General features: G+C 53.7%; 1 protein-coding gene across 1 annotated transcript in view; it reads right to left on the reverse strand.

Annotated features, from left to right (window-relative positions):
- Positions 1-27703, reverse strand: part of CACNA1E (calcium voltage-gated channel subunit alpha1 E) — a 96173-nt gene that overhangs the window by 51669 nt on the left and 16801 nt on the right. The window contains exons 5-8 of the mRNA XM_053950042.1: positions 22444-22547; positions 21094-21246; positions 20806-20987; positions 7651-7754 (exon numbers count right to left, since the gene is read on the reverse strand). Coding sequence (XP_053806017.1) covers positions 7651-7754; positions 20806-20987; positions 21094-21246; positions 22444-22547 — 543 coding nt within the window. The remainder of the gene's footprint in view (positions 1-7650; positions 7755-20805; positions 20988-21093; positions 21247-22443; positions 22548-27703) is intronic.

Consider the following 27703-nt stretch of genomic DNA (forward strand, 5'->3'; position numbering starts at 1 on the left):
CCCCAAACAATCAATTACAAGAAAACCAAGAACCAAAAACAAGTTAAGAGAAAAGAGTATCACAGCCATTGCAATCCATTTTTTTTCTATTTTTTAGGCCATTCTTGAGTTCAAAGCAGGTAAATGGTGCTGGTCACATCAATGTTGTGGCCTCCATGCTTGAAACAACAAACCATCTATCTTCAAACCCATCAATTCATCACCTCTTGCCTCTATTAAAGATGCTTCCAGCAAACCAGTTATCAAATCAGCCTTAAAACAACTTGAGGCAGGAGAAAGGATAAGATGGAAATCAGAGAAATACTGGACTACACAGTGAGGATTTGGCAGCAGCACCCCTCTGCTATGAAAAAACCCAAATATAATGGGATGCATAACAAGAGAGACCATCTGTAGGACATCAGGTAACACTACTGCTCTCCTCAGGTCTTGGCTTATGGCTCCCTTTCAGGTTGGAGCACCACAATCTGAGGAAAAACTGCCTCCGAGACTCCAGGAGGGTGTCAGAGGTGATTATGGGACAGAACTGACAACAAACGGTGTGGCAAACACAGCTGAGACAGTTGTAAAGCGGGGGGATCAGATGGTATTTACCCAAGAGGTGTACAGGAACTGAAGTGAGAGTGTTGAACTGACTGTGCAGTCTGTAACCTGGAGCCTCAGCTTAAACAGACGGTGACAGCAGAACTGGCGCTGCAGACTGGGATTATTGCACTGAACCCATGGCAGAGGCAGCAGCAGGGTGTCCAAAAGGTACCAAAACCTCTGCAGGGGTTAGGTGCCTGCTTTGAGGGAGACCACAAGTTTTTCAGTGCGGGTAACTGCTTGATTTAAGCTCACCTGAACTTGGCCAGAGTCAAAAACTGAATGGAGCTCTGAACAACCTGGTCTAGTTGAAGATGCCCCTGCTCATTGCAGAGGGTTAGACCAGATGGCCTTTAAAGGTTCCTTCCAACCCAAACCATTCTGTGATGCCTTAACAAAGCTGTGCTGTCTCAAGAAAGTCTTCTCTGAAGCGCTAAGTGGTGAAGAGAAAGGACACAAAAGGAAAGGCAAACAGCAACACCCCGTTCCTTGTACTGCCTGTCCATCAGCTTTGATCACCCCTGTGCACTTGGGCAGGAGCTCTGTGTCACCACGGTGTGACAAAGCTGCAGTGGGAGGGCACAGCTGACGCTGCTGAGGAGAGCACATTTATAGAGCACTGGCAGTCACACGAGCCGGGGAAGGCAGAGCTGACAAGCTGTTGGTGACATGGAACAGTAAAACGGGAAGGAGCTGGGAGATACCAGCCCTGAGGTGACCCATTACATCACTGTCCCAGTTAAGAAGGGGCTGATGCTGACGGGCACCGTCTACCTTGTGGAAAACTTGTGGTTGTCCACCTGGATTTCTCCAAGGCCAAGTGTGCTGATGCCAAACTGAGTGGGGAAGTGGACACTTCAGAAGGGAGAAGCAATCCTGCAGGAAGACCTGAGCAGGCTGGAAGGGTGGGCTAATGAGAACCTTATGAAGAGAAGCTGTGGCTGCCCCATCCCTGGAAATGTTCAAGGCTGGATGGGGCTTGCAACAACCTGGTCTAGGGGAAGTGTCCCTCTCCATGGCAGGAGGGCTGGAAAGAGATGATCTTTACAAGGTCCATTCCAACCCAGGCCATTCTCTGATTCAAATGTAAGGTCCTGGACATGGGAAAACAAAACCCAGGAGGGCAGCACAGGCTGGGATCTACCCAGCTGAGGAGCAGCTCTGTGGAAAGGGACCTGCAGGTCCAGGGGATGAGTTCAGTACGAGTGAGCAGTGTGCTGCTGCAGCAAAGAAAGCCAGCAGGGTTCTGGGCTGTATCAACCACGGCAGAGAAGAGATCCACAAACATTTAGCTGTAGACTCTCAATTTCATCATTTTTTCCAAGGATAACACCACCAAGTTTTGCATCGCTGTCCCACTGCCCAGAGAGCTCTGTCTGCAATTCTGCACCAAAGGCAGCAATAGCACGCTCAGCCCACGCTGCAAAGGAGCTGCAGAAGGGTGGCAGAGGGTCTGGCAGCCCCAGCAGCAAGGAGCAGAGATGGGAGCCCAAGACTGTGTTTCACTCTTATCAGGCAGGGCTGGCATAAGCAGCGCAGCTTCAATGCTTCAAGAGCCCCGGGCTTTGTTCACAATCACTCCCACTGGCTCATGCAGTGTTGGGAAAATGTCACTCCTCCCTTTCCCTCCTATGCTCCAGTTTTTATCCCCTCTGTAAGCAGAGAACATCTTTATAGTCTCCTTTTGCAGGCGACAGCAATCCGCAGATGAAAGGTGTGTGGTCAATACTGCAGGTGAGATGTAGTATGGAAAGAAAACCCCACACTGATTTTCAACCTTTCATCACATTAACTTCCCAGGAGCTTCCAGCGCTCCACTCGACACCTTCTTCACCCAACAGCAGTGCCCAGCACCTCCTTGCCAGGGTGGAGCTGCTCCTGGAGAAACTGGGCATCTCCAAAGCCATCCACTGGCTCAAATCACTGGAGCCACGCGATTGCTGCCATCAACCAGGACAGAAATTACCATAATCTGGAACAAACAACTCCGAAAGCAGTCTGTAAGCAAGCACTATCTGCTGAGTGCCTTGTTGAGAGGATCAAAACGGAGCCTTTTCACCCACAGCCCGCGGACCACAGGCAGTCCACGGAGCAGATTTGCCAGGAGGCAGGAATAAGAGCAATTTTGAAGCAGCGGAGACATGCTGGCAAATAATTTGCCAGGAGAAATCAAAGGGGAAAAGTCAGCGAGTCATCTTTTTGTTGTGGATTTTTTTTTTCCCTTCTCACCCAGCTGCCTGTAAGAGGAGTCATTATTCCCTGTAACAGCAGAGGATCCGGCACAGCAGCCGCGCACGCCTCTTGTCAGGCAGCTTGTGTGCATGGGGCTTGGAGCCCTTGGCAGAAAGGTGGCCCAGCAGAGCACGGCAGAGAGGCATGAATATGGATGCCCACCTGCCTGCTGAGTAGAGATGGAGGTGCCCCAGACTCCTCTGCCTGGCCTGTGCTCAAAGACCACGGCGATGACAAAGAGCTTCCCGAGAACAAAGTGACAGCATGGACGTTGCTCATGGTGGTGCTGGGGGGCCTGGGAGGGGCATCACTGCCCCCTCCTTGTGACACCCACTCCTCCCTTCAAAAGGGAGCCACAGTGTTCCCAAGCACAACAAGTGCACACATCTCACACCTCATCCGAGCCACGCCCTGGGATCCTACAACCATTCCAGGAAAAAGCCAACGTGATGCTTCCAAGCTTTCATACTTCCAACTCCGTATTTCTTGGGAGTAGAATCACAGAGTCGTTCAGGTTGGAAAAGCTGAAGATCCTCAAATCCAACTGTTAACACAACAGCACCGTGTTCACCACTATAGAATGTCCCTAAATGTCACATCCATGTTTTTTGAACACTTCCAGGGATGGTGATTCCACTAGTTTCCTGGGCAGCCTGGTCCAATGCCTGACCATTCTTACGGCAAAGAATTTTGTTTGTTGACGTTTTGCTGGGAATTTATGGTCTCCTTACAAGCTTTCCTGCATTTCCTGCATGCCCCCCACTTCTCCCTCCACAAATCTTTGAGGCATTTATCCTCTTCCCAATGTTTTTGGCTTCAAAACACCAGATCCCGCTTAACCGTGTGGGGCCCAGATTTTTGTGTGGAGCTGGCAAAAAGAACCCTCTTTTCACTGAAAATGTACACTTGTTCCCTCAACACCCTTATTATTAATTGCTACAAAACTTAATTTTATTCATCGTTTGTTATGCATCCAAATTGGATGGGGAAAAAAAATTCAAATTAACTGAAGTGAAAAGATTTCAGAAGATGGTACAGAAGGCTCCTGAAGGAACTGAAGAAAACTCTCTGGAGACTGGGAATGCACTGCTAACCCAACCTGAAAGAAAGATCTTAAGACAAAGAAATCTTGCCAATTTGATCCTTTAATTATAACATTAGTCGTTTCTTTCAAAGGCTTAGTGGAAGAGCTGGGGGTGGGGGGCAGAATAGACTTAAAGGGAGAAAAGACTTAACATCACCAGGATGAGTGGAAGCAATTAGGAGGATTTAAATTACTCTCTTGTTTGGTACAAGGCAGATATATTTCATTTTTCTTGCCATCGTGCTCGACTTCTTGCTCTGCCATTAGAGGTCTTCTCCTTGGCTGGCCTGAGGGCCCAGTCTTCCCAGGTCAGGCAGCATCTCCTTCCACTCTGCACCCACTCTGCTATTTCTGCAGGCCAGGAATACCAGCGACCATAACAGCTCTGACACCCTGGAAAGGGGCTGGATGTACAAGACTGGATATGGGGATGGAGTCTCCCAGCTCTCAGCAGAAGGACGATGCTGCAATGAATGGAGGAGGGTGATTGCAAACCAAATTTTTTCTGCAGAGGCTGTGAAAAGGGAGGTGGGAAAGAGTCAAAATGCAGCCTGTTTGGTACTGAAGCTCTGTGTGAGTCCTCAGGCTGTGGCCACTGCTGGGGTGGCACTACTGCCACTGGCACATGACACCAGCAGCAGGGACAGGGCAGCGTGGCTCTCGTCAGGTCTCTGCTGCTCCGGAGACAGAGCCCAAACACACGCATTCAAATTGTTTTATGTGAGAAACAGCTGAGGAAAAAAAAAAAAAACAAACCCAAACCTCAACAATTTCACAAAAAAATGGAGAGCAGATCTTTGCAGATCTCCAGCACATGCAATTCCTCAGGCCACAAGGCAGCCTCAGGTAGAAAACGGCGTTTCAGTGGATGCTCCATCCTCAACGTGCTCCATCCTCACTCGCTCCCACTGACTCTCTTCTGCCAGGATTGTCTCAGTAGCTCGTGTAGCTTTAAAAGCTGAGCAGTCACATCTCCTTGGGCTCTGTACCTGCTCCCAAAGAGGAACGGGGCCAATTTTTTTTATCTTTTCCTGCTTTCAGTCAGAATTAATTGATCCGTAATTGTACCCATAGAGGGGGGAAGTTAATAGACACGGTAATAAATGCCAAAGCCACAGCAGAACTGGCTCTCCAAGACCCTGCCTGGAGGAGCTCCATCTCCTCTTAACAGAGTCTGCATGCGATTCCAGTGCGTGCCTGTTCGTATTTAGGGAGAAAAACTGAGGAGCTTGCTATGATGAAAATCATTTCTTTTCCTCTCCCACATACTTTGTGCTTAAGGAGCAGATGGATCCAGGCTGTTTACATCACAGAGGTCATGCCTCAGCTTAACAGTTGGGGAACTGACTGTTGGGAGAGATGCTCATCGCAACCAGGAGACTGCTAAATCTGGGCTCCGGCAAACTTCTGCTGGTGGCAAGTGAAACACACAAATGTCCTCCTGCAGCCTCTTCTCACTGGGGACCCACCCCAGCTGTTGGGTTGTTTCACCAAAGGGAGCCTCTGCTGAGATGAGGCGAGGGCAGAGGCAGCTCAGCAGCAGCTCCTGAGCGTGAACCTTGAGGAGAATGCTGGAAATCCCGAGTGGACCTCGTTATCCACCAATGCAGATGGTGCAGTTTGCAAGCTATGTGGGGCCAGGTTTCTGCCAGGAGGCCATGATTTCAGCTGAGCACGGCCTGGCTTCCCCAAAAGCACTGGTGTAACTGCCAGGGAAAGAATTCCTCCAGTGGAGGTGTTTCCATGGCACTCATTCCCAAAGTGACCATCTCTTCTCAGTTCGGCACGGCCACGCGACAAGTGGGGATATCTGGCCAGGCCCTGCCTGCTCATTCAGCTCAGAGCTGGACAATGGGAAGGTCACACCTCCCACCCCCCAGCAGAGCCAAGTACTCTCTCCCAGCACAAGAGGATTGCTAAAAACAAGAAGAGCTCAGCAAACAGAGCAAGGAGCAAGGCCCTTCCTGCTGCTCTCAAGGACACACATTATTTGTGTGCACAAGTACCCTCTCCTGCCCCTAGCTCCTACTCCTCCACGGCTCCAGCAGCACCTTTGGATGATTCACCCAGCCAAGGTGCTTCATCCACTGAGCCACAGAGGATGTGGCCGTGCCCAGGCAGGGGGACACGCACAGTGGCCATGCCGTGGAGTGGCAGAGCCCAGCTGGCCACCTGAGCTCACCTCACTCAGCCCTCCAGGGAGCTGAGCAGTCCTGCTTTACTCTGGATATCTGCCACGCCACAAGAGCATCTCTGTTGCCAATTAGGCCACCCACCCATTTGCATCCTTCCCCAGTACAAACCCTATTAGCAATAAACAAACAGTGGAAATGCCAGCCGGTGCCTGGGAAGAGTCCTAGACAAGAGCATCCAACTCAGCGGGCATGGGAACAGCTGCCTCGGGCAGCCCTGGTGCAGGGAACACCAAGGTGGGCCAGGGCACGGCCAGGCATTCCACCAGCCCCGCTGTGGTCCTCTGGCCAGTGTGTGGCTTGTGTCCCCAGGCTGCTTTCAGCATCACCCCAGCACCAAAAGCCTCTGTGTCCACACAACACACTACACTGACACAATTTAACGTTGTAATAACGTTGTTCCCAGCTTCCTAATTTTCCTTCTCCAGGCTTTTGTAGGAAAGCTCTTGCTTGACATTGAGACCCAGCTGGACTTTGCCCAAATGCCCAAGCTGGATGTGGCATAAGAAGTAAAAATTCCACCCAAGGCTGCTTGGATAGCTTCATCCCCCATAAGAATTCCCTCTCTGCAAGGCAAAGTGAAGCCCTTCCTGCCCCTGACCCAGTCAGACCCCAGAATGAGAGCTGGGAAAATTCAGCCCAATAACAGACCCCAACCTGCCACTCTAGAAACTGCTGAAATCATCACCATCACACTTGGACTTCCAGGGACACTCAGGAAAGGGACAGAGATGACCAAGGCCATTCTCCACCCTGACCCTTGCACCTAAGGGCTTTCCATCTGGCCAAACCAGTGCTACAACAACTTTTGCATTTTGTCATGATGTGTAATTAGCTAAAAAACTACCTGCTTCAGTCAGAACAGAGGAGCCCACATCTTCCCCAGTGCAGGAGAGGGCACGCTCTCACTGTTCACCAGCCCCTGCCAGCAGCTGAGGATGTGCTGGTGCAACCACAGTTCATTGTCATGGAGACAAGAAGAGTTTTTGTCTCCAAACCCAGCTTAATGGCTTGGATTAAAACTGCCTTCCCCTCGGGAAGTGCAGGACAGGGACAGTTGCTTTGTCCCTACTTCCTTCTCTTCTGGGCTCATCCACGTGCACCCCAAGCATCCCTATCCTCCCCAGCCTGCACCCCACCAGTGCAGAGCACATCCTCCTGGTCACAGCACAGAGGTGCTCTGTATCACTCCCCAAACCCATCCCAACCCACGCACACCCCCCCACAAACAGCCTGGACTCAAACACATTTTCACAGACCCCCCTCCACCATGTCTCTCCCCTCTTGGAGGAGCCAAGCAGCCCGAAGATCTCCAGTGACCATTGCTCACAAGGGAACCAAAAGCAGGAGATCTTCAGCAAGGTGAAATGACAGTAATAATAAATATCTTCAAGGCTGTCCTTTTCCCAGCTCCCCAGGCTGAGAAAGAGCCATGCACAGACAGGGAGCAATCCCTTGCTGTGGGGCAGGCAGGTGTGGAGGGGATGGAGGGACACAGCCTTAGGTCCCAGAAATGTGTGACAGGCGCAGCCCGGAGGGAATGACCACTCTGCTTACCCTGACAGCACTCCCAGGACAAGGTTGAGGACAAAGAAGGATCCAATGATGATGAGGGGGATGAAGTACAGCCAGTTCCAGGTGGCTCCTAAGGCATCATTGGTCTGGAGGGGAAAGAAAAAAAACACATGTGACATCACCTCCAACACCAGCAAGGGAGCAGAGGGAGGGTGTGTTAACTTCAGTGCTCCAGGCTCCTCAGGGTGGCGTGGCCATGCCTGCCAAGCCTTGGTGGGCACCCCTCCCCACCACAAGAGCCCTGGCACCCCTCAGCACCAGCCACAGTCTCCACTCTCCAGCCCTTATCATGCAGGACCGCTCTCCTCCGCCCCTCCAACCATCCCTGCAGAGACTGTGAGAGATGGGTGTAGCTGGAGATGCAGGGTCCTGCAGCCCAAAACTGGGGTGCTGAGGGCGAGGGGTCACCCTGAGCATGTTTTCCCCAGCATTTTGGCTCAGGGCTCCCATGCACATCCACTAGGATGGGGCAAAGCAGCCCCACGGCATTTACAGGGTGCCTTAGGACCAGGCAAGGCGGCATCTAAAGAAGAGGCAGCCAGAGTTTGTCCCTTCATGCATGGTGGGAAACCTCCAAACAGGCATTTTGCTGCTGGTATCATCACTAACACCTTGCAGACACCCTCCCACCACAGGCACGTTCCCCCAAAGCCACAGAGCTGAGATCAGACTGGAGCTCTGCGCGCAGGGCACAGCCCGACAGCTGCAAAGGCTCCTGATGAGCCCTGCTCAATACCTCCAGACATTAATTCACCAGAGGTTTTAATAAAAGTGCCCCTCTGTCCCTCCCAGGCCCCATTTGTCCTCTGGTGTCAGGCACGGTGCGCATGACGCCGGGCTGAGGGTGATGCGGCAGAACGTGACTGTCTGGGGGAGGTGGTATCAATCTTCTTGCAATGAAAGACTCTTTCTCTTTTCTCTCTCTTCCCCCCCTCTCCCCGTACTAATTAAGCCCTCATCTTCATCTGAGTCATTGGCACCACATCTCCTGGTCGGCCAAGAGCTGAGGCGAGGCTCTGCGACGGGAGAAATGCGACTCTGAGGAGCAAAAAAAGTCACCATGTGTGCTGGAGTCTTCCTCCAGTGGGAACTTCAGCTGGGTGTCCCCACCACCCTGACACCGAGCCCAGGGCAGGAAGGGTGACACCAGCACAGCCCAGCACAGGCACTGACCACAGCACTGGGACAGGCGATGTGGGCAAGTGTGTGACAAGGAGCACCTGGCACGCGGCAGCCGTAAGGGCTCTGAAAGCATCTGGAAGGACTCACTGCTCTCCTCCTTTGGCCCTAGGGAAACCACACATGTCCTCTCAAGACCCTGCTCTTTCAAGAGCCCCAGTTCACCACCAGCCCCTTTCTTTTAGGGCCACAGGAGAAGCAAGCACGGGGAGGAAGGAACGATGCACAGGAATTCCCGACAGCCAGCGTTCACCACAGCCCTCCAGAGACACCCAGGCCACCGTGCTCTGCTCTGGCAGCACCATCTCCCATAGCATCACTCTTCAAGGCATCGTGCAAGCCTCAGCCCAAGCTTGGCAGGGCTTCAGCTCCCTGCCAAGATGCCACTGGGTACCTGCCACTCATGTCAGTATTGCTTGCCTTTGAAACTGGCTCCTGCCCAAAAAACACAGGCTTTCCCCGAGGTCTTTGTCACAGGGAATACAAAATAGAGGAGCTTCTTTCCTACAGAAGACCAAGACATCTTCCCACAGGACTGGGCTATCACCATCCCTTCTTTAGCCATCTCAGCAGGAGAGAGGGGGAAATGGGCAGCTTTCCTAGGGTTATCAGTGCCCAGACCACCTCTTCCCTCTCAGTTTTTCAGGCACAGCAAAGCTGGTGGCACTGGGGACCTGCAGCAGGGACAGCTGAGGCAGGGGCTTGGCAGGACTCCGATGGCATGGGCTACCTGTGATCCCAACCTCTGTGCATTTGAGTGCCTGGCTCCCCTGGGGGTGGAGGCAAAGGGGGTTGGAGAGATTTTTAAGGGGATTTGGAAGGTCACAGCATCACTTGCACCCAGCAGCTGCAGGAGGGGCAGAGGAGGAGATGGGGAGCTGTGGCCATGGACCCCCATACTCAAGGACACAGCACTGGCCACAGTGAGCTCAGGGATGGTCCCAACCACCCAGGCTGCCACCAGCAGCCCCAGGAGCAGCACTGCCACCAGCAGCCACACGGGTCCCCCTGGCTGGTGCCAGCTTTCCTGGTATCCCCCAGCCCCAACATGAAATTTCTCAGGGGACATCCCAATGCTCCCTACAAAGCCAGGAACTGGTGATGCCCAGTCTGGATGCACTGGCTCCAGACCATCATCTGGTACTTGCTCAGCCACTCAGACTGCCAAAAACTCACTATCCCCACTGGAAGCCTCCTCAAGCAGATGCTCCAATGACTGCTGTAATTTCCAGCCTAAATTTATTTGCGGTCATTTTCTACACCACTCCGTTATTTTGCCAGCAGTGGCCTTTGGCTGAAATAGCTCTTTTCCTTCCTCTTTCCATCCCAATCTATTTCCAGACAGCAATCACAGTCATCTCCAGCCTCTGCTTTGCTGGCCAAAGCAAGGTTCTTCTAGTTCTCTCTTGCCCAACTGGCTCTCCTACCCTGTTTTATCCAGTAGCCCCTTCCCTGATCCAGTCCAGGCTCAGTTCATCCTTCCTGGACAGAGGACACCTGAGTGAGCAATTTGATAGGTCACACTCCATCCCTGTGTGATGCCACAGAGACTTCACCACCTCACCTGCATCCCACCATCCTCTCTCCTCCTTTGTGCCACCCCTGCCCTGCAGCCACCTCGTGGTCACCCCAATGTCACCTGTTCACCCTCTCCTCCTCCATGTCACTGCTTCCCAGCCAACAAGACCTGAGCTCCAAGGAGAGATCTTTGCTGCTCCTTAACAAGAGCTTGGCTTTCCATTTCTCACTGCATCCAACATCTCAAATGCCTCCCAGCCCAGGACGGCAGCCTCTGTCCCTCCAGCTCTGGGAAGCCAGCGGATGCTGGAGGCAGGAAAGCCCACAACGCATCCCCAAGGACTCCATGAGTCAATGACATCCCCTTTGTCCCCTCAACACCATCCCAGCACTGCTCACTTCCCTGCCAGCCTCACAGAGCCCCTCATCAGGGTGGTATTTCTTGTTTGGACTCAGATGTTTGTTAGTTCTTATCTCTGTTGTAGTCTCACAAACTCTGAGTTCTACAGCACTTCACTCTAACAAACTAAAAATGGAGCCCTGTCTCTCTCTTACAAGGCTTTTTAAGGATAAACTGTCCAATTAAGAAATGACACCTGAACTATTTTTACTTTTAACCCAATAACCAATCACCTGTGCCCGCAATGCAGACTTTTTTATCCAATTACACAAAACCACCCAAACCCATGGAGAAGAAGGTGAAGAAGGACCAGCCTCTGCCCTAAAACCTCCATCTTGCTTTATACATATTACTATATTCTAAAACCTCAAACTCTAGGTTTTCCACCATGTGATATTACACACTTCTATTCAAACTACACATCTATAATCTCAGTTCTATCATTCCATTATGGAAGCTTTCTCCATGGCCTCAGGTCAAATGCAGTGTTCTTTTGGGGTGCCTGTCAGCACAGAAAGTCTGAAATTCCCACTAACCAGGGTTCCAACACATCCCCTTCCCCTCTTTCCCCTCACCATTACCACTCTCCTACAGCAAACTCTTTACTACAAGGAGCAACTCTAGGATGTTTCCAGGCCTGCCATGCGGGGTTAGCCCGGCGTGACCTACCTTTGACAAACCCATGACTCACTTTCCTCTCCTGCCTCCCGAATCTGTTCCGAAATGGCATGCAATCGAGGTCAGCCTCACAGTCCTATTCCTGCCTGCCTTACTTTTCCTCCCCTCCTCCCCCCGCTTTTAAATATAGGCATCGCATTCGCTATTCTCCAGTCAGATGGTGCCTCCCCCAACTCGATGGAGCTGTTAAAAATACTTGTTACCAGACCTGCCATTTCATGTGCCAGCTCCCTCTGAGCTCGGGGGGAAGCCATCCCAAGCACCCAGGCTGGTGGGCACGGTGCTCTCAGCGTTGGGCTTCCATGGTTTCCACGTTGGCCATGCCCTCGTTGCCGGTATCGCGCCTCTTGTTGCTTTGTGTTGGCCAAAAGCGGGGCTGAAATGTCCGTCCGTGCCCAAATCTCTCCAGATGTCGTTTCACTGGGCCTTGCTTCCATCTGCAGAGGTGGGGAGCCGCTCACTGCTCCTCCAGGAGGTCTGTGTCAACACAACTTTGCTACGGCCCTCCTAGCACTTCCCAGCTTTTTTGGCACCAAGATGTCGTCGTTTTGACTGAGCCGCCTCTTTTCCCATTCCTTTGGGGCATCATTTGTTCTTGATATCCCTCTGTAGGCAGTAGTTCATCATCTTGGTCCACTGTGCCTTCCCACAGGGTTTTGCTCCCCTTTGTTGAAGGTACCAGGAGGTTGTTGTTTGCAGAATTCAGGGTAGACGCAAGAATTTTAATCCCTGAATTACACCAACTCCTTTAATGAAGAAATTCCAAGTTCCTGCCTTGCTCCCTGCACAGCTGAGCAGGTCCCATCACTCACCCAAGCGCTTTGGGACAGGCTTTTTATATTCCTTTGGGAAACGCAGGAGCTGCTTGGTGCCAAATCTTTGCTGCTTCTTCCCTTCCCTTTGAGAGGCCTCCTTCTTGTTATGCACCCCCCCCCCACCCCCTAAAACTCCTCTGTGGCCACCAGACCAAGAACCACCACGCTCACATCTTGACATGACCCATCCTGCTGCCAGGAAAGCCCTCTGAGCCTATAAATTACACCACCATGGCGTGGGAGCAGGACCCTCCTGCAGGGAACAGCCCCCAGCAGCTCCTGCTTCTTGGTCCCCAAGCACAAGGTTATTCTTTAGGCAGCTCTTGGGGTGCTTGTTTGGTTTTTTTGAGTTTTTCTTTTTTTTCCCCCCAAAAGGGCAGGAAAAGGCGCGGGAAGCTGCAAAAGCAGGTCTCACTCGGGGGGCCAGAAATCTAAAGAAATCTAAATATATCCTGAAGTTGAATGCACAGCACAAGCTCACAGCCCACACGTCCCCTCCCTCAGGCTGCGGCGCATGGGAACCTTCAGGATTTCTTTGCTATAGGGGAAGGGAGGGGGGAAAACCTCAATAAACCCCTCAAACTCAGTCTCTCCTGGCTAAAAATAAACAGAGAGCAGGTTCAGTCTTGTGCGGGGAGCCTTCATGGCCACTCCATTGCTCCATCCCTCACTGGGGAGGGGAACTGGGGACCTGTGGGCACCCAAAGCTTTCAGGGAGCAGCAGGATGCGGATTTCATTCACACAGAGGTTGAGGGATGATGGGAAAAGCCATGGATCTCAAGGATCTTTGCCCTGGGAGCTGTGCCTGCCTTCCCCAGCACTTCTCGGGTGCTTGCAGAGCAGGACAGCGGGTGCAAAACCACCACAGCTTCCATGATTTGCGCTCCAAATCCTTGGCTTGGCAGCTTCCGATGGTCTTTGCCCAGTGGTGACACCCATCGTGCCCCTGCCACGGCTGATGGTGCTCCCCAGCATCACCTCCCCAGCCCCTGACCTGCTCCTCCCTGCAAACCACAGCTGCATCCAGCTGAGGATCACACACAGGCGAGCAGCCACAGCCTCACAGCCCAGCAAAAGGGGGAGAAAATTCATTATAAAAATACCCCGCAGCAAATTCCCTGGCCTAAGCAGCTCCCTGCAGACCCTGACACCCGCTGCTGCACAGTAACAGATCTCCTTGTTCCCTTTAATAGCAGTAATTGAATCTCCTGCATGCAGGGCCATGCTTCACTCCCTGCCTGGGATCCATCAGTGACCCTGGCACTGGACAAGATCTGAATGGAAATGCTTTGCTTTCCCAAATCAGGTTAATGAGGAAATGGGTGCGTTTCCTCTGCAAGGCCAGAACTGGCCCAGGGTGGGACACATCCTGCCATGGCCAGGTGTCAGGGTCTCCAGGCAGGGTGGGCACCTCCTGCCCCATTGCCTTCCTCCAGCACTGCCCTTTGCTGGCCCTGGGAAGCTCTGGGGTGCCAGGGACAGGCAGGAATAATGCCAGAGCAGGACACAAAGCTCAGCATAATCTTCTCTCTGAGTGCGTGCAGGGAGGGAGGGAGTGGGGAAACAGGAAAAGGACACGATGCATTTCATTTTTCTGTTTCCTAAATGGAATGCAAAAAATGCGCTGCTAGAAGCATTGCTAAAAATCAAGCATTTTCAAAATATTTGAAATAGGCACTGAGACCAATTTCGGTGCTGTTCTCCTCCAACCCACCAAGAAATTGCACCCAGCTACCCCAGCATCGATGCACAAACCCTGTCCTCATGCATGCCTCCTGCTCTGTCTCTCCCCACAGTCATCCTTCACTGTGATCCCTCCAATTTTACTCCCAACCTTTCACTTTCCCCCTTCCCAGACCCCTCCTGCGCTTTCCCCAGCACCCCCTAACCAGTCCTCAGGCAGGATGAATTTTCCCTGATGGAGCATTTGCAAAGCTTCACGGCTCTCTCCAGTGCAGACCGATGTGCCAGCGCCGCTGCCTCTCCGGCTGGACCCAGACCCTGTGTGCTGCAGCAGGGCCTGGCTTTCACAGGATTAACTTTGGGGCTGTTTTCTCATGGGGCCTGGATCCCTGCTTTGTTTTGGGCATGCTGCAAGCCCAGAGAGGATCTTGGGCCCCATGATATTATTTTCATCATTGTATGACGTTCCTACATGGAGGAACATCCCCAGCTTCAGCTGTGCTGCTCTGGGGCAACAGAACCCTGCACAACCTCACTCACAGACCCCAACAGCCCCATAACCCAACCCTGAAGCACAGGAGCACATCCACCAAGAGGTCTGGAACCAGCTTTCCAACACCTCACCAACACCAGCCCCAAGCCTGCTAGTGGAATTACAAGTCCTGGGCTTAACAAAGATGAACAAGGCAGCACTGAGACCCCCTGCCACCTCCCACCCTTGAGCCTGGAGCTGCTGGGTGATGCCAGAGCACCCGTGGCACCCCCAGCAGCCCCCCTCAGCTCCTCCAGTGCTTCCAGCAGACCGCCTTGGAGTGAGACTTCCCCATGCGGGCAGGGAGGAGGGTGTGGGCAGGCAGCTTTTGATAGAACATGCCTGGAAGATGGGATCCAGCAGACACAGTTTGTTTCTTGCTGTGTCATTTCATCGCGCACACACACACACACACACAGAGGGAAAAAGGGGAAGAAGGGAAAAAAAAAAAAAAAAAAAAAAAAAAGGCAGGAACATTTGGCAAGCTGGTGAGGTTCTGGCTTTGCTGAGTGTGGAGAAAGAAAGTGCTCTGTTTTTCGAAAGGGAGGAGAGGGGAGAGCAGGCTGGCTGCCACACACGTGCCTGGCAGCACCCACGGCTGGCAGCACGGGCACCAACTGGAGCCATTTGGGGGAAAACAGCTCATTTTTTGAGCTCCAAAGGGTTTGAACCTTCCGGGTGGAACCTGCAGTCTCCTTTCTGAATCTGCTCTAACACACTCAGCCGCGTTAAAAGCAGCATTTCGGAGGAGGGAGGAGGAAAAGGCTCTGTCCCGCGGTGTCACAAGCGCTGGGGACTTTTTGGCAGCCTCCATTCCCGCAGCCTGAGCCCATCCCGCCGTGCCCGCACGGCCGGGATCCGCCAGGAATAGCTGCAGAGGCATCGCGGGCTGTGCTCGCTGCCGAGCCGCTCGGAGCTCTGGGTGCTGATTAAATTTTCATACCTCCCCGCCAGGATATTCTGTGTGCGTTGTGCTTTCATTTCAAACACACGAGAAGGGACTCCTGTTCCCCTCACAAGCATGCCGGCTGGGGACCCTGGTGCCATCCCAGAGCACAGAAGGCTAAAAAAGCCAGGTGGTTTCCCTCTTTTTGCCATCCCTCCCACCTCTCCTTCCTCCTCCTGCTTCTCCTCTTCCCAAGTTCCTTGCTGGGAGCCACCGTTATGCATCACACTCCCAGCTTCCTGCTGTACCGCGCTCCTCCAGCCCATCACTGCAGTGTCAGGGCTGGTTTTGGGATCTTTGCACCACCAGCAGAGTTCCCACAACCCTTGGTGCACTGCAGCCACTGCTGCAGCTCTTGCCCTGAGACTCCAGGAGACAGACACCAGAGTCCAGAGGATCTGCAGCAGCTCCTGGAGGTATTGGGGCTCAGGGAGGTTTCCCAGCTCATCTCAGGTCTGAGCAAACCCCCCACAAAGTGGAAAATCCTCTCTGGTCAAGTCAATTTTGCTGGTCAAGGCCATTTTTCTGCCTCTATGGAAAGCCAGGTCACTCTCCAAAAGATTGAGGAGGAACCCACCCAGAGCTGCACCATGCTCAGGTCTTACTCAGACTGCTCACACAGAGGTGCTTCAGGCAGGGCAGCTGAGTGCTGAGCACCACAAGGGACGGCTGTGAAACCCCAGGAATCGATGCCAACATGCAATGAGCAATTTTGTACTCACACACATGTTAAAAACAACTGTTCTGCAACAGATTCCTCCTCTGACCCCCTCCAAGGATGACTGGGGCAAATGAGGATGGGGCAGGAAGAGGAAGAGCCAAGCCTTGCTTACATCTCTGACCCATGTGCTCTGGCATGACCAGCGATACCAACACACCTCCCTTCCCCAGCATCCCAAATCAGGCTGACCTGAGCAGCCCCTGTTTCACAAAGGATGGATGTGCCACTGCATTTCAAAGGCAGCCTACAGCAGAAGACCTGCAGTACTTTAATCCTAAGGAAGATGAGGACAAACATTTCAGCAGGGCCTGTTGTCACAGGACAAGGGAGAGTGGTTTCCGTCTGAAAAAGGGTTGATTTAAATTAGATATAAGGAAGAATTTTTTTTCCAAGGAGGGTGGTCTCACATTGGCACAGGTTGCCCAGAGAGGTGGTGGATGCCCCATCCCTGGAAGTGTTCAATGCCAGGTTGGATGGGGCTCTGAAAAACCTGGACTAGGGGATGGTGTCCCTGCCCGTGGCAGAGGGGTTGGCCTGGATGATCTTTAAAAGGCCCCTTCCAACCCAAACCATTCTGTGATCCTGTGGTCTCGAGTTTGGTGCTTCACACACAAAACCAGTCCGAGCCAACCTGTGCAAACCAGCCCTGCCCCCGGCAGCACGAAATGACTTCTGCACACGGTGAGATTCACCAAAACCCTCCTGCACCCCACGCCTAGAGGAGATCCCAGAGACTGAGGGGATCCTCCCCTCCTGGCCCCAGCACCTCCAGCATGCTGGAAGCACGTGGAGGTTGAGTCACACATGCTGCAAACCCCCATCCTTGCAGCAGCTCCTGTTTTCCAGCCACTCCTGCAGCGTGCCCGCACGCACAGCTCACACTTGGCACCCAACCCACGTCCCTGCAGCCTCTTGGCTCTCTGCTGCAGCTGCCCAGCTCTGCATGGGGCTGCAAGACCCAGACCCACCTCCCCCCGAGGCCATGGACACAGCTCTGCCTGCCACCACTGCATTTTGGGAGGTGTTTTTGGAAGCCACCAGCAGCTTGGTGTTCTTTCCCCCAGCAAACGCTCCCCTCCTGCTGCAGAAGCACCCAGAAGGCTCTCAGCACTCAGCCCTGGCATCTCCTAAGGCTCCCTGTGCTGTTTGACGCCCCTGCTCCCCTGTGGTCCCAATCCCTCCTATGAGGAGAGGATGAGGAGTTCAGCCTGACAGCCAGATCCACGCAGGGAAACACGCAGCAGGCTCAGAGCCTGTGAGCAGTGCCAGCAGGAATCACAGCAGAGTTTGGGCTGGGAAAGCCCTCTAAGGTCACCCAGTCCAACCATTAAGCCAGCACTGCCAAGGCCACCGCTCAACCACGTCCCTAAGTGCCACATCTGCACATCTTTTAAATCCCTCCAGCAACGGTGACTCCAGCACTTCCTGGGCAGCCTGTGCCAGGGCCTGACAACCCTTTTGGAGAAGTTTGTCCTAACATCCAATCTGGACCTCACCTGGTGCAACTTGAGGGCAGTTATTCTCACCCTGGTGCCTGGGAGAAGAGACCAAACCCCATCTGGTCACAACCTCCTGTCAGGGAGTTGTAGGGAAGTGAGAAAGTCCCCCCTGAGCCTCTTTTTCTCCATGGTGAGCCCTCCCAGCTTCCTCAGGAAATAAAGATTTCAAACTCCTTGCCCCTTTGCCTCCTGGGATTGTAGAAACCCGGCTGAGCATCTGAAGCCACCAGCATCACCTGTGCCCCACTCCTGGGGAGCGCCTCAGCAGCCCTGCCATCCCCCCAAGCCCCAGCAGCACTGTTTGATGGCAAAATGCAGCCCTGCCCCACGCCAGCAGAGGCAGAGAAGCAGGACAGTGAGTCTTTACACTTCCCTCTGGTCCCTACAGAAATCAGGCTTGGTCTGGAGCCAGCCCAGGGAAGGGGCATCTGCTCCAGGAGAAGAAGGAAACCAAAATACTTCTTAGCCCGTTATAGACCACAGGGGCAATCTCAAAGCCAAACTCCCCTCCAAAGGAAATCAAAGTCCTCCAGGCTCCCAGGGACAGGAGCTGGAAAAGCAACAACACCCCATAATTAATTTATTTCAACCCATACGGTGATTTCTACTTCACGAAGGCAAAGCTGACATGAAGAAAGCAAAAAAAGCAAGCACAGGGATTAAATAACCCATGTGGAAATTAGCTTGTTGTAATGCTTCCTGCAAATTCCAGGAGCCACACTTGTACACCTGGTAGAATGGTGGAAAAACAGATCTTAAAATCATGATAACAGTCACAGGGGAATTCTGTAGTAAGCAATTTCTTTGAGAGGTTGCTAAAGTGGTTTTCCTGCCATCTCCCTCTCCCCTGCAGAGTTAATCCACAAGGACACAGCCCCCCATCACTTTATCCCAGTGGGAAAGTGGAGTCCCCCCAAACCTGGGGCATGGCCTGGGCAAGGCCCACGCTGGTTAGCAGCAGGAGCCTGCTCTGGCTTGCTGCCCCAAGTGATGAAGATGATGGCAGAGCACCCCTGTGGTTTCCCAGCCCTCCTCCTACATCCCCCAGGGACTGCATCCCTCATCTTCCTATTAAAAAAAAGAACAAAAAAAGACAAAAATCAGTTTTTCTGTCTCCAAGCAGCAAAAGGACCTGAGCAGCCACAACCTTTGCAGCTTGAGGCCCTCAGAGAGTCCCTGGGCAGGACGGGAGGTTTCAGCCCAGCAGTGCTGGGAACACCAGCTCTGGCCACCCCCCGAGGTGAATCAGCAGCATTTAATGACACCAAGGCCACAAACTCTCATTCAGTTAAAAGCCAAGGAAGGTCCCTGCTCCTTTCCATAACTGGACAGTTACAGCTGGTTCTTTGCAGAGGAACAGGGAAGGGAGGCACCTTCTTTGTGCTCCTGGCCATCAGGAACGTGGTGACAGAGCATGGCAGTGACATTGCTGACAGAGCACCTCTGCCCAGCTCTGCTAATTGGGCTGGGAAGACGATTTGGATCCCCACAGGGGTCCCAGAGAGCCCCCAGTTTAGCAGCTAGGGTAGTAAATAGGGGTTCCTGTAGGGTAGGCACAGCTTTCAGAGCTCCCAGCTCCTGGGTTTTCAGACCCAAGTGATGAATCAGCAAATACCAGACACTGAAGGCATCAGCTCCAGCCTTCCCAGCAAGGACACCCTGAGCAGCAGGAGACCAGGCTCACTCAAACAAACCCCTGAGGTCCACCAGACCATAAACTGCCCATCTGTTCCCCATGCCCTCACACCCCACCAGCAGGACTCCAGCACGGGCAGGACTCCAGCACGGGCAGTGCTGCTGCTGATTGCTGCAGGCTCCAAATGCTGGGAAGGAGGGGGGACACGGGGAGCACTGATGGAAGCAGGTTTTGCAGGGAGACAGTTATTAACACACGAGCAAGGCTCAGGGCAGGTGGCTGGCACCAGCCCCAGGCATGCAGAGGCTACATGTGCACTGTACCATGTGTACATGTACCATGTACACTGGCAAACCACCTTCCCTGATACACTCAATTATACCTGGGCAACAGGTGCTGTGGGTTAAGTCTCTAATCCCACCGACACACCAGAAACAGACACAAAATTGAAGTTTTTTTGGTCTCAACTCTCAGGTGGTTCAATCCTGCTTAATTCCCCCATTGACACAGCAGGATCCTGACACTGCCTTCTCCGTCAGGAAGAGGAAAACCAAATCCTCGTGGAAAGGTCAAGCCTTTGCAATGAACTCTCCCCTTTCTACTCCAGCCTAGGTTTCACAATCCATCTGTCCACACACGCCATCCTGCACCCCCAGAGGGACCCTGTGGCAGACTCAGCAAGAAAGGGGGCCCCAGTGCTGACAGCCTGGGGTTTAAAAACAGCCTTCCCCCCGATGCCAGAAGCAGTTTCCCCACCACATGCCATCCAATTTGCCTCCTGCAGAGCAATGCCACTCTGCAAATCCCCGGGCGTTATGGGAACCAGGGTATAAAAACATTCCCGGTGCGGTGACGCCAAAATTGATGCTGAAATTAGGCTGGGAACAGAACAGGCACGGTTGCTTCTAGCCCACAAACTCAAACATGCTTATATGGCCAGTCGCCCACGGAGATATGGCACTCTGGGATTGCCTGGAGCTTTTTATCCAGCTTTGCCCTCAAGTTGCTCTCTGGGCACTCCAAGGCCTTGGGCATCAGCAGCTTCCAGCAGCTGCAAACCACAAGAACTCAGCCCAGCCACTCCCTGCTCCACCAGCACAAAGACCCCAGCTCCCTGCTGGATGCTGAAATGCTGTCCCTGCTCCAGAGAAGGGGTCTGAGCCCAGCTCTGAGACTTGCCCGGGCCACCAGACATCCACTGCTCGCTCTGCGATGCCCAGAAAACGTGTCCACTCCCACAGAGCTGCCCTGGGGAGCACAGGAGGAGCAGGCGAGGAAGGATGCCTCCCCAGGCACAGCCTTCAAGCGGGAGGATCACTGCAGGACATGCCCACGAGGAGGTTTTGCTCTCTGAAGCGAGTCAGAGATAGTGACTAGGCCCTTAGAGCTCCCTTTGCCTGGAGGCATGGAATGCACGCGAATTCTGGAAAGATTAACCCCATTTCCATCATGAAGGAAACTCTGGATCTTCTGAGCTTGCAGCACACAGAAAGAGCCTCCAGCTCCCCACCCAGAGCAGCACTACTCACATTGTACAGGACTGTGGTCCACCCTTCCATGGTGATGCACTGGAAGACGGTCAGCACAGCAAAGAGGATGTTGTCGAACTGCGTGATCCCGTCGTTGGGACCGATCCACTCCCGGCACTCGTAGCCTGGGGGGCAACCCTGCACCCCGCAGGGATGGGGAGGGTCCAGCTCCTCCAGTTCACCTGCAGCACACAGCAGAGAGCCAAAGGAGGCAGAGGTAAGGGACAGCTCATCCCAGCTCTTTTCCACTCGTGGGAGGTGGGGAGGGTGCCCAGCCCTTGCCCCCACCTGAATTGTTTGTGTAGCAGGCTCGGTGCAGCTTCCCGCTGTAGAACTCCAGGCCGATGATGGCAAACATGAGGATAGCAAAAAAGAGCAGCAGGCCAATCTGCAGGAGAGGCACCATGGCCTTCATGATGGATTTCAGGACAATTTGCAAGCCTGGGAGAGGAGAGGAGAGAAAAGGCACAGCTCAGAGCGGCACTGCTAACCCCCGTCCAGGGACACACCCATCCCAACTCCGGCAGGAGGGAGACGGGGAGCAGAGAGGATGGACAGCCAACAGAGAGATGCAAAAGGCCAGCACAGCCTGCAGGATCCCTCTGGGCAGGAGGATCCTGAAGGAAAGCACCACTGCAGGGGAGGGAAAGCCAAGCTACAGAGGAACCTCCAGCAGAGGTTGTTTCTGGCCCCCACTCCAATGTCCTGCCTGAACTTGCCCCACCTGGACTTGGTGGGACACGGCTTGTGCATCTCTGTCCTCCTTGTTGCCCCAGGGCACGGATCCAGCCCTGCCAGTGCCCAGGGCAGGAGGGACAGGAGGACTGGTGCCAGCTGCAGCCTAGTTTCTTTATTTATCCCTGTGCCAACAGATGAAATCTTGCAACAAAAAGAAAAAAAAAAAAAAAAAAAAATCAAGAAATCTCCCCTGAACAAGCCCCAGTCCTGAAAGGATCCACCTACCACCTTCTGGCCAGGGAAGAGGAGCTGCCAGCAGGCTCTGCCAAGCACAGAGCGGGCTGGGCAGGGGACAGTGCCACCCGGGGACACCAAGTGCTGCCACCTTTGAGTTCTTGCTAGATGGAAAGGTGGGATTGATGCCTCAGGGTTTAGCTTTTCTATTTTTCACATTCTGTGCTGCTTTAGTGTGTGGGGTCTGGGCTTCACATGAGGGGATGGTGAGCTCTCTGCACAGAGCAGGGAGACAAAACAATTCCTTCTCTAGCTGGGGACAAAGGACAAATGATCCAAATCTCAGGCCCAAGAGCACAAACAACATGGACTGGAGAGAGAATAACAAGAAGGGTGGGACTGCATGGGCTAAAGCTGGAACTGGACAATGAACTCCAATATGCAAATGGAGCAGAACTTACAAAAGTGTCAGACCCCGTGACTGGCTGTCCGTTTTGTGACCATTTTGGTTCATCTTTGGTGCATCCCGGGCTGGGCTCTTGTGCTGCCCGAGGTGGATCTATTGAAGCCCTTTAATAAATCCCTACTTTAGCTCTGTCCAGCCTCTGTTCTAGCTCAGCCTTCACAAGGCATCAGGGTAAGGTGGCACAAGGACCCCTCTTCCCCCAGGGACATCAGGGACAGATGCAGACACCGTGGGAGGAAGATCAGGAGCATCCAACTTACTGGGAATGCCCGAGACGAGCTTCAGAGGCCTGAGCACGCGCACGGCCCGCAGCGTCCGCAGGTCCACGTGGGTGTTGAAGTGTGTCCCGGCCGTGGCGAGGATGCTGTGGGCACACAGGGACAGAGCAGAGTTAGCCCAGGGAAAGCCCTTGGCCACATCAGTGCCATGTTGTCACACCAGGCAGAGGGAAAGCCACGAGCCTGAGATTAAGAGTGCCACGCTCTCCCGAGTGAGCTGGTCGGGTTACAGCCCACCAAAGGCACTTTCTGAGTTTGTCATCTCTTGGGAGCAGCAAGAGGTTTTATTGTTTAATATTGTTCTTTTTTTTTTTTTTTTTGTGCTTGTGCCTGTTAAATAAACAGATTTTTCCTACTTTTCTCCAAGTAAATCTTTTCCCGATCCAGCTGGGGAAGTCATGAGGCTTCTCAAGCCATGTCCCTGGGCAGGTACAGAGATTAACTCCTCCCAAAGGTCAGCAAGCCTCCTTTGATGCTCACACCAAAATTCATGGGCAGCTATGACCAGACAAAGCCACTCAGGGGCCCCCCAGCCCCAGCAGCCCCCCATCAGCGCCCCCCACACCCCAGGATGGCTGAGGATAGCCCCACATCACCCATGGATCCCATCTGAGGTCTCAAGGATGGTGCAGGATCTCTCCCAGGAAGGTGGCACAGTGGCCAGGAGCAGCACTCAGGGAGGTGAGTCCCTCCCCTCCGTGCTCCTGTGGCAGCACCTCCAGCCATCAGCTGCCCTGGCTTTTTCCACACATGGAGCTTCCGCAGAGTCCCAGCTCTGGGATTGCTGAGAAGGAGCCGAGAACCTCGCACACATTCCAAAATCTACAGTAATGAAAGTTTGATGACCTTGGAAGGCAACCAGCAGGCACAGGAAGGACTCCAGAGGTTTTCTTTTAAAACACAAAGATTTTTTTTTTTCAAGCCCATCTCTGGAAAACAAATTGGGGCAGGAGGGAGCTGGTGCACACTGAGTCCAGCAGTGGGAACATTCAGGGGCCCCTGCACCTGCTCTGGGAACAGGGATGCTGCATCTCAGGGATGCTGGCAGAATCTTCTCCCATCCAGGTTTGGTCCCCAGGTGCTGGGTGAGGAGCAGAGAAGTTGCAGTAGAGCAGCAGGGGGTGGGAGAGGAGGGGATGGGGAGGAGAACGGGACAGAGGGAGGCAGCAACCTCAGGGTTGTTTGCAGCAATCCAAAAACTGAGGGAAATTGGGTCATTGTTCCACTAATTCATCTAATTACAGGCCAGAGCAGCTCTCTGGCGTGCTGAGCAATTAGCACTCTTTCTCTCACCCTCTCCCTGAGGTACAGCAGGTACCGACCTGTCCCTCCAGAAAGGCGGCTGGGTTTCCTAGGATACCCTGGCAGCTCTCACATCTGCAAACCGGGTTGTTTCAGCTCCTTTTCCCAGTCTCCTCTTCCTCCCTGGCCCCAGCAGCAGCTGGGATGCATGGCCCACAACCCCCTGTGTATCACACTGCTTAGCCCTGATATTTACAGGGATCTTTCACCCTTGCTGGCACTTTCCCTTTCCACACCCAGTCTCTGTGCCCCAGCCCGTGCCCAGCCCCTGCTGCCCACAGGACTGACAGGAGAGCACAAAAGGGACTTAATTAAGTCAGGAGCAGCCAGAGACTGGGGAGAACTGTGCTGTTAAATTGGTTGTAAGATCAAAAACAATAAATATGATAAAGTACGGCCCCTCGGCAGCGCGAGGGAGGCAGAAGAGCCCCGCTACTTCCCACCCTGCCAGCGAGAGCAGGGTACCCCAGCGCTCCCCAAAACGCCAGCACGGGGGGCGCACTGTGCCAACACCACGCTGGAAACCCTCCTTCAGCTTTTGCTCCTCATGTCCCAGCCTCTGGAGTGCCAGCAGCCTCCCAAAGGGGCAGGAACAGCCCCAGCGCTGGCTCCAGCCAGGACGGAGCAGCTCCGGGGATGCTCCTGGGCAGGATGCCGGCTCCAGCCCAGCCCAGCCGGAAAGGTCCCGCAGCAGAGCAGCACTGGGACGGGCGGTTCCCTCCTCTCACCGCGGATCCCAGCGAGCCGTGGTCCCACACGGACGGAGGTGGAGCTCTGGCAGGCTCACCACTCCTCCCGTCCCCGGGGCAGGAGCAGCACCCGGCTGCAAAGTCCTCGGCTAACCCAGATTTGTTTGAAGGGCTCCGGAGCCGCCGCGCTGAGCCTCCAGGCAAGGCTCGGGCGATTTCAGGGCACTCCTTCCCTGCGCTCTAAATTAGCTGCTAAGAATGGGACTCCTCTGTGGCAAGGTGACATGCTCCTTGTCCTCTCCGGGGGACAGGGGACATCACGAGCTCTTCGGGAAGGAGGTTTGGACAGATCACCAGAGCGAGGCGGTGGCACTCAGAGCTGTCACCCGAGCAGTGACAAAAAGCTGACCCGCTGCTATGACACAGGTGCCTGCACATCCTCCTGCAGGCGGTGAGAGCAGAGGCAGCGGGAGCGCACAGCAGCTGCTCCTCGCCAACCCAGAGCCTCTGGGCACGGGCTGAGCAGCCCCACATCACCCTTAGAGCTAATAAAGCGGCTGGGAAAAGCGAACCAAGCTTCCAGGCACGCCAGCCTGGCTGCCGGCTGCTTTTCCCAAGCCCTTCTGTGGCTGGAAGTTACACACAGTCCCCTCTCCTGGATAACCGGGCACAGACAGCACGGTCACATCACTGCTAATCATAAATCCAATGCTCCAAACACACCTTGCTGCTTTGGAATTCAGTATATCTCACCTGTCAATTGCTTATTAACCCTCTAATCATGCCTTTTATTAATAATTTTATTTTTAAACCCTATCAGCCAGAACTTTCAGTTTCTGAATTAAGGTTTCTCACAGCTCCTGAGATGGGACCCGGGCTGTGACAGACCTTTGTGCTGCCACAGGGCAGCAGCTCCAGTATCTGTAGAACAATTTAAACCCTTTTCGATCATTTACAATATCCACGTCTGATGTGCTAATAATTATTCTTTATTTTTAGGCAAGGACCCAAACTAAAATTACATCTCACCATCCAAGTTATTTGAAAAAAGCTGCCAGATTTAGGCTATAAAAATCCCAATGATCTCATGCTTTTCATCATATGTACTGGAGGAAAAAAAGAAGGGGAAAAAAAAAAAGTGAAGGCGTTTTTATAGGTCACCCAGGCAAAGGGGTTAGTTTTACTTCAGAGGAAAGGGGGAAGAGAGACTTCAGGTGGAAAAAAGAGCAGAGAAGAGCTTTTGGAAGGATGCAAATGAGAGAGGAGGCAGGATGGGAAATATATGCTAATCCCCCAAAGTATAATTGAATAGTGAGCAATCACCAGCAGACAAAAACACTCTTTCAGGAGAGGAAAAAAATAATAATCCATTGCTTTGTGTTTGCAACCAGGATGATTATTTGATTTTATTTATTTGGAGGCTCCGGGGAGGAGGGCGAGCTCCCGCTGGGGCCACCACACCTGCGGGCTTAGGGGCTCGGCAGAGCTGGGCTCTGCCCCCGGCGCGGCTCCAGCTCGCAGCAGCTGAGCGGAGCACACGCCCTCGCCTCCAGCTGAAGACCTGCACCTTTAGATCTCTTCCCCCAGGGGTCAAAAGAAGGAAAAAAAGCCCAAGAGTAATCTCATTTTAAAGGATTCCTGCTCTTTGGGACCGTGCAGAATAAAGCACGAGTGATGTTCGACGACGCTGCCCACGCAAAGTCAACACTGAATTCGGGCACTATCCCACTCTACAGCAGCCATCGTGGCCCCTGTGCCTGTGCACTGCTGGGCTCCCATCACCATCATCATCCCATCCCATCCCATCCCATCCCATCCCATCCCATCCCATCCGCAGCTCTCAGCCCTAAGGAACAGCACACACAGCTCAGGCCACGCTGCAAAGAGCTTCACATCAGAGACTCCAAGCAAAGGCTGAACCCCAAATTATCAGATTGACCCTCGACTCACCCCCCCTGACCCCAAACTGAGCCCCTCTCAAGCATTCCCCTGGGGGAGCACTGCTGAAGCTCACACAGACAAACTGTCCCAGCAAAGGGTGTGCTGGGAGGAGGGAGGCACAGGCTGAGACAGACTGATCTCAGCCCAAAATCTGGGGCAGGCAAGGTGCTGGCTGGCATGCAAATTAATATTTATAATTAAGTGGAAACGTCCCTGAAGGCTTGCACTGCCACCTGACTCTACGAGGGAGACGACTTCATAATTAATACGCTGGTCAAACGGCTCACAGAAAGTGAGTTACCTGATGAACTCACCCCATTCCTGCCCTCTTTGGGGGTGAATCAACGGGGTGAATCCATCCCTGCCCTCTCTGCGGGCAGCATCCCTCGTAGCAGGACATCCTCATGGTTCTTGGGTGCCAGCCTGGCTCGAGGCAGGGCCAGAGGGGTCAGGTCACCCAGTCTGAGGATGCCACAGCAGAGCACAGCCTTGGGGACACCAAGGGACAGGGACACCAGGGCCGAGTCCCGCCCTTGGCACAGTTCAGAGCAACGTCAAAGCCTCCACCACCTCCACTTGCTCTTTCTAGGTTTCGGGGCTGTGACCCAGGTGGATTGAGCTGCTGCACAGCTCCTGCTCCTGCCCCTCCCAGCAGCTTGGAGAGGTCTGGATGGGCACAAGTGGCTCCCTGAGCGGTGTGATGAGGCTGAAGGACAAAATCTGCCTTTACCAGCTTTTGATCTGGGGGCTGAGATGATCCCCCAAGGCCACCCCTTCCCAGAGAAGCCCCCAGGATTTGGGGCATGACTGTCCTGGATCCTGTGAGCTGGCCAAACCCCACGTCTCCCTCCTTCCTCCATCCCCACAGTGCCTCTCAGCAGATACAGCGTTTGGCAGGATGAGAGGATGCTGATAAAACTGCGTTTGCACCCACAGGACCTGGTGCAAACCTGAAGCCACTGACAGCAGACAGAGAGCCGGCCCCACAGGAGGAACGGAGAACAGGCGAGGGCTGACCCCAGCAGGGCCTGCCTGAGCTCGTGCCAAAGGAGGGGAAGGGCTCACCTGTGTGAGCCCATCTTCTCACCGAGGATGAGGAGGGAACAGCCCACTGCCCCTTTCCTCAGGCCATGCCCTCCTCCCCACCTCCCAGAGCAAGGCACGTGGCAGTGCAAAGAAGGCTCTACCCCCAGAGGACAGTGAGAGCATCCCCCTGGCCAGGAGCTCTGCCAGGGAGTCGGGGTGCAGCAGGAGCCCCTGGGGAGTGCAGGGGTGCCTGGCAGGGGAAGCAGTGCCCCCAGGGACCAGCA

This window comes from Vidua chalybeata, chromosome 9 (genome assembly GCF_026979565.1).
Source record: "Vidua chalybeata isolate OUT-0048 chromosome 9, bVidCha1 merged haplotype, whole genome shotgun sequence".
Classification (NCBI taxonomy): domain Eukaryota; kingdom Metazoa; phylum Chordata; class Aves; order Passeriformes; family Viduidae; genus Vidua; species Vidua chalybeata.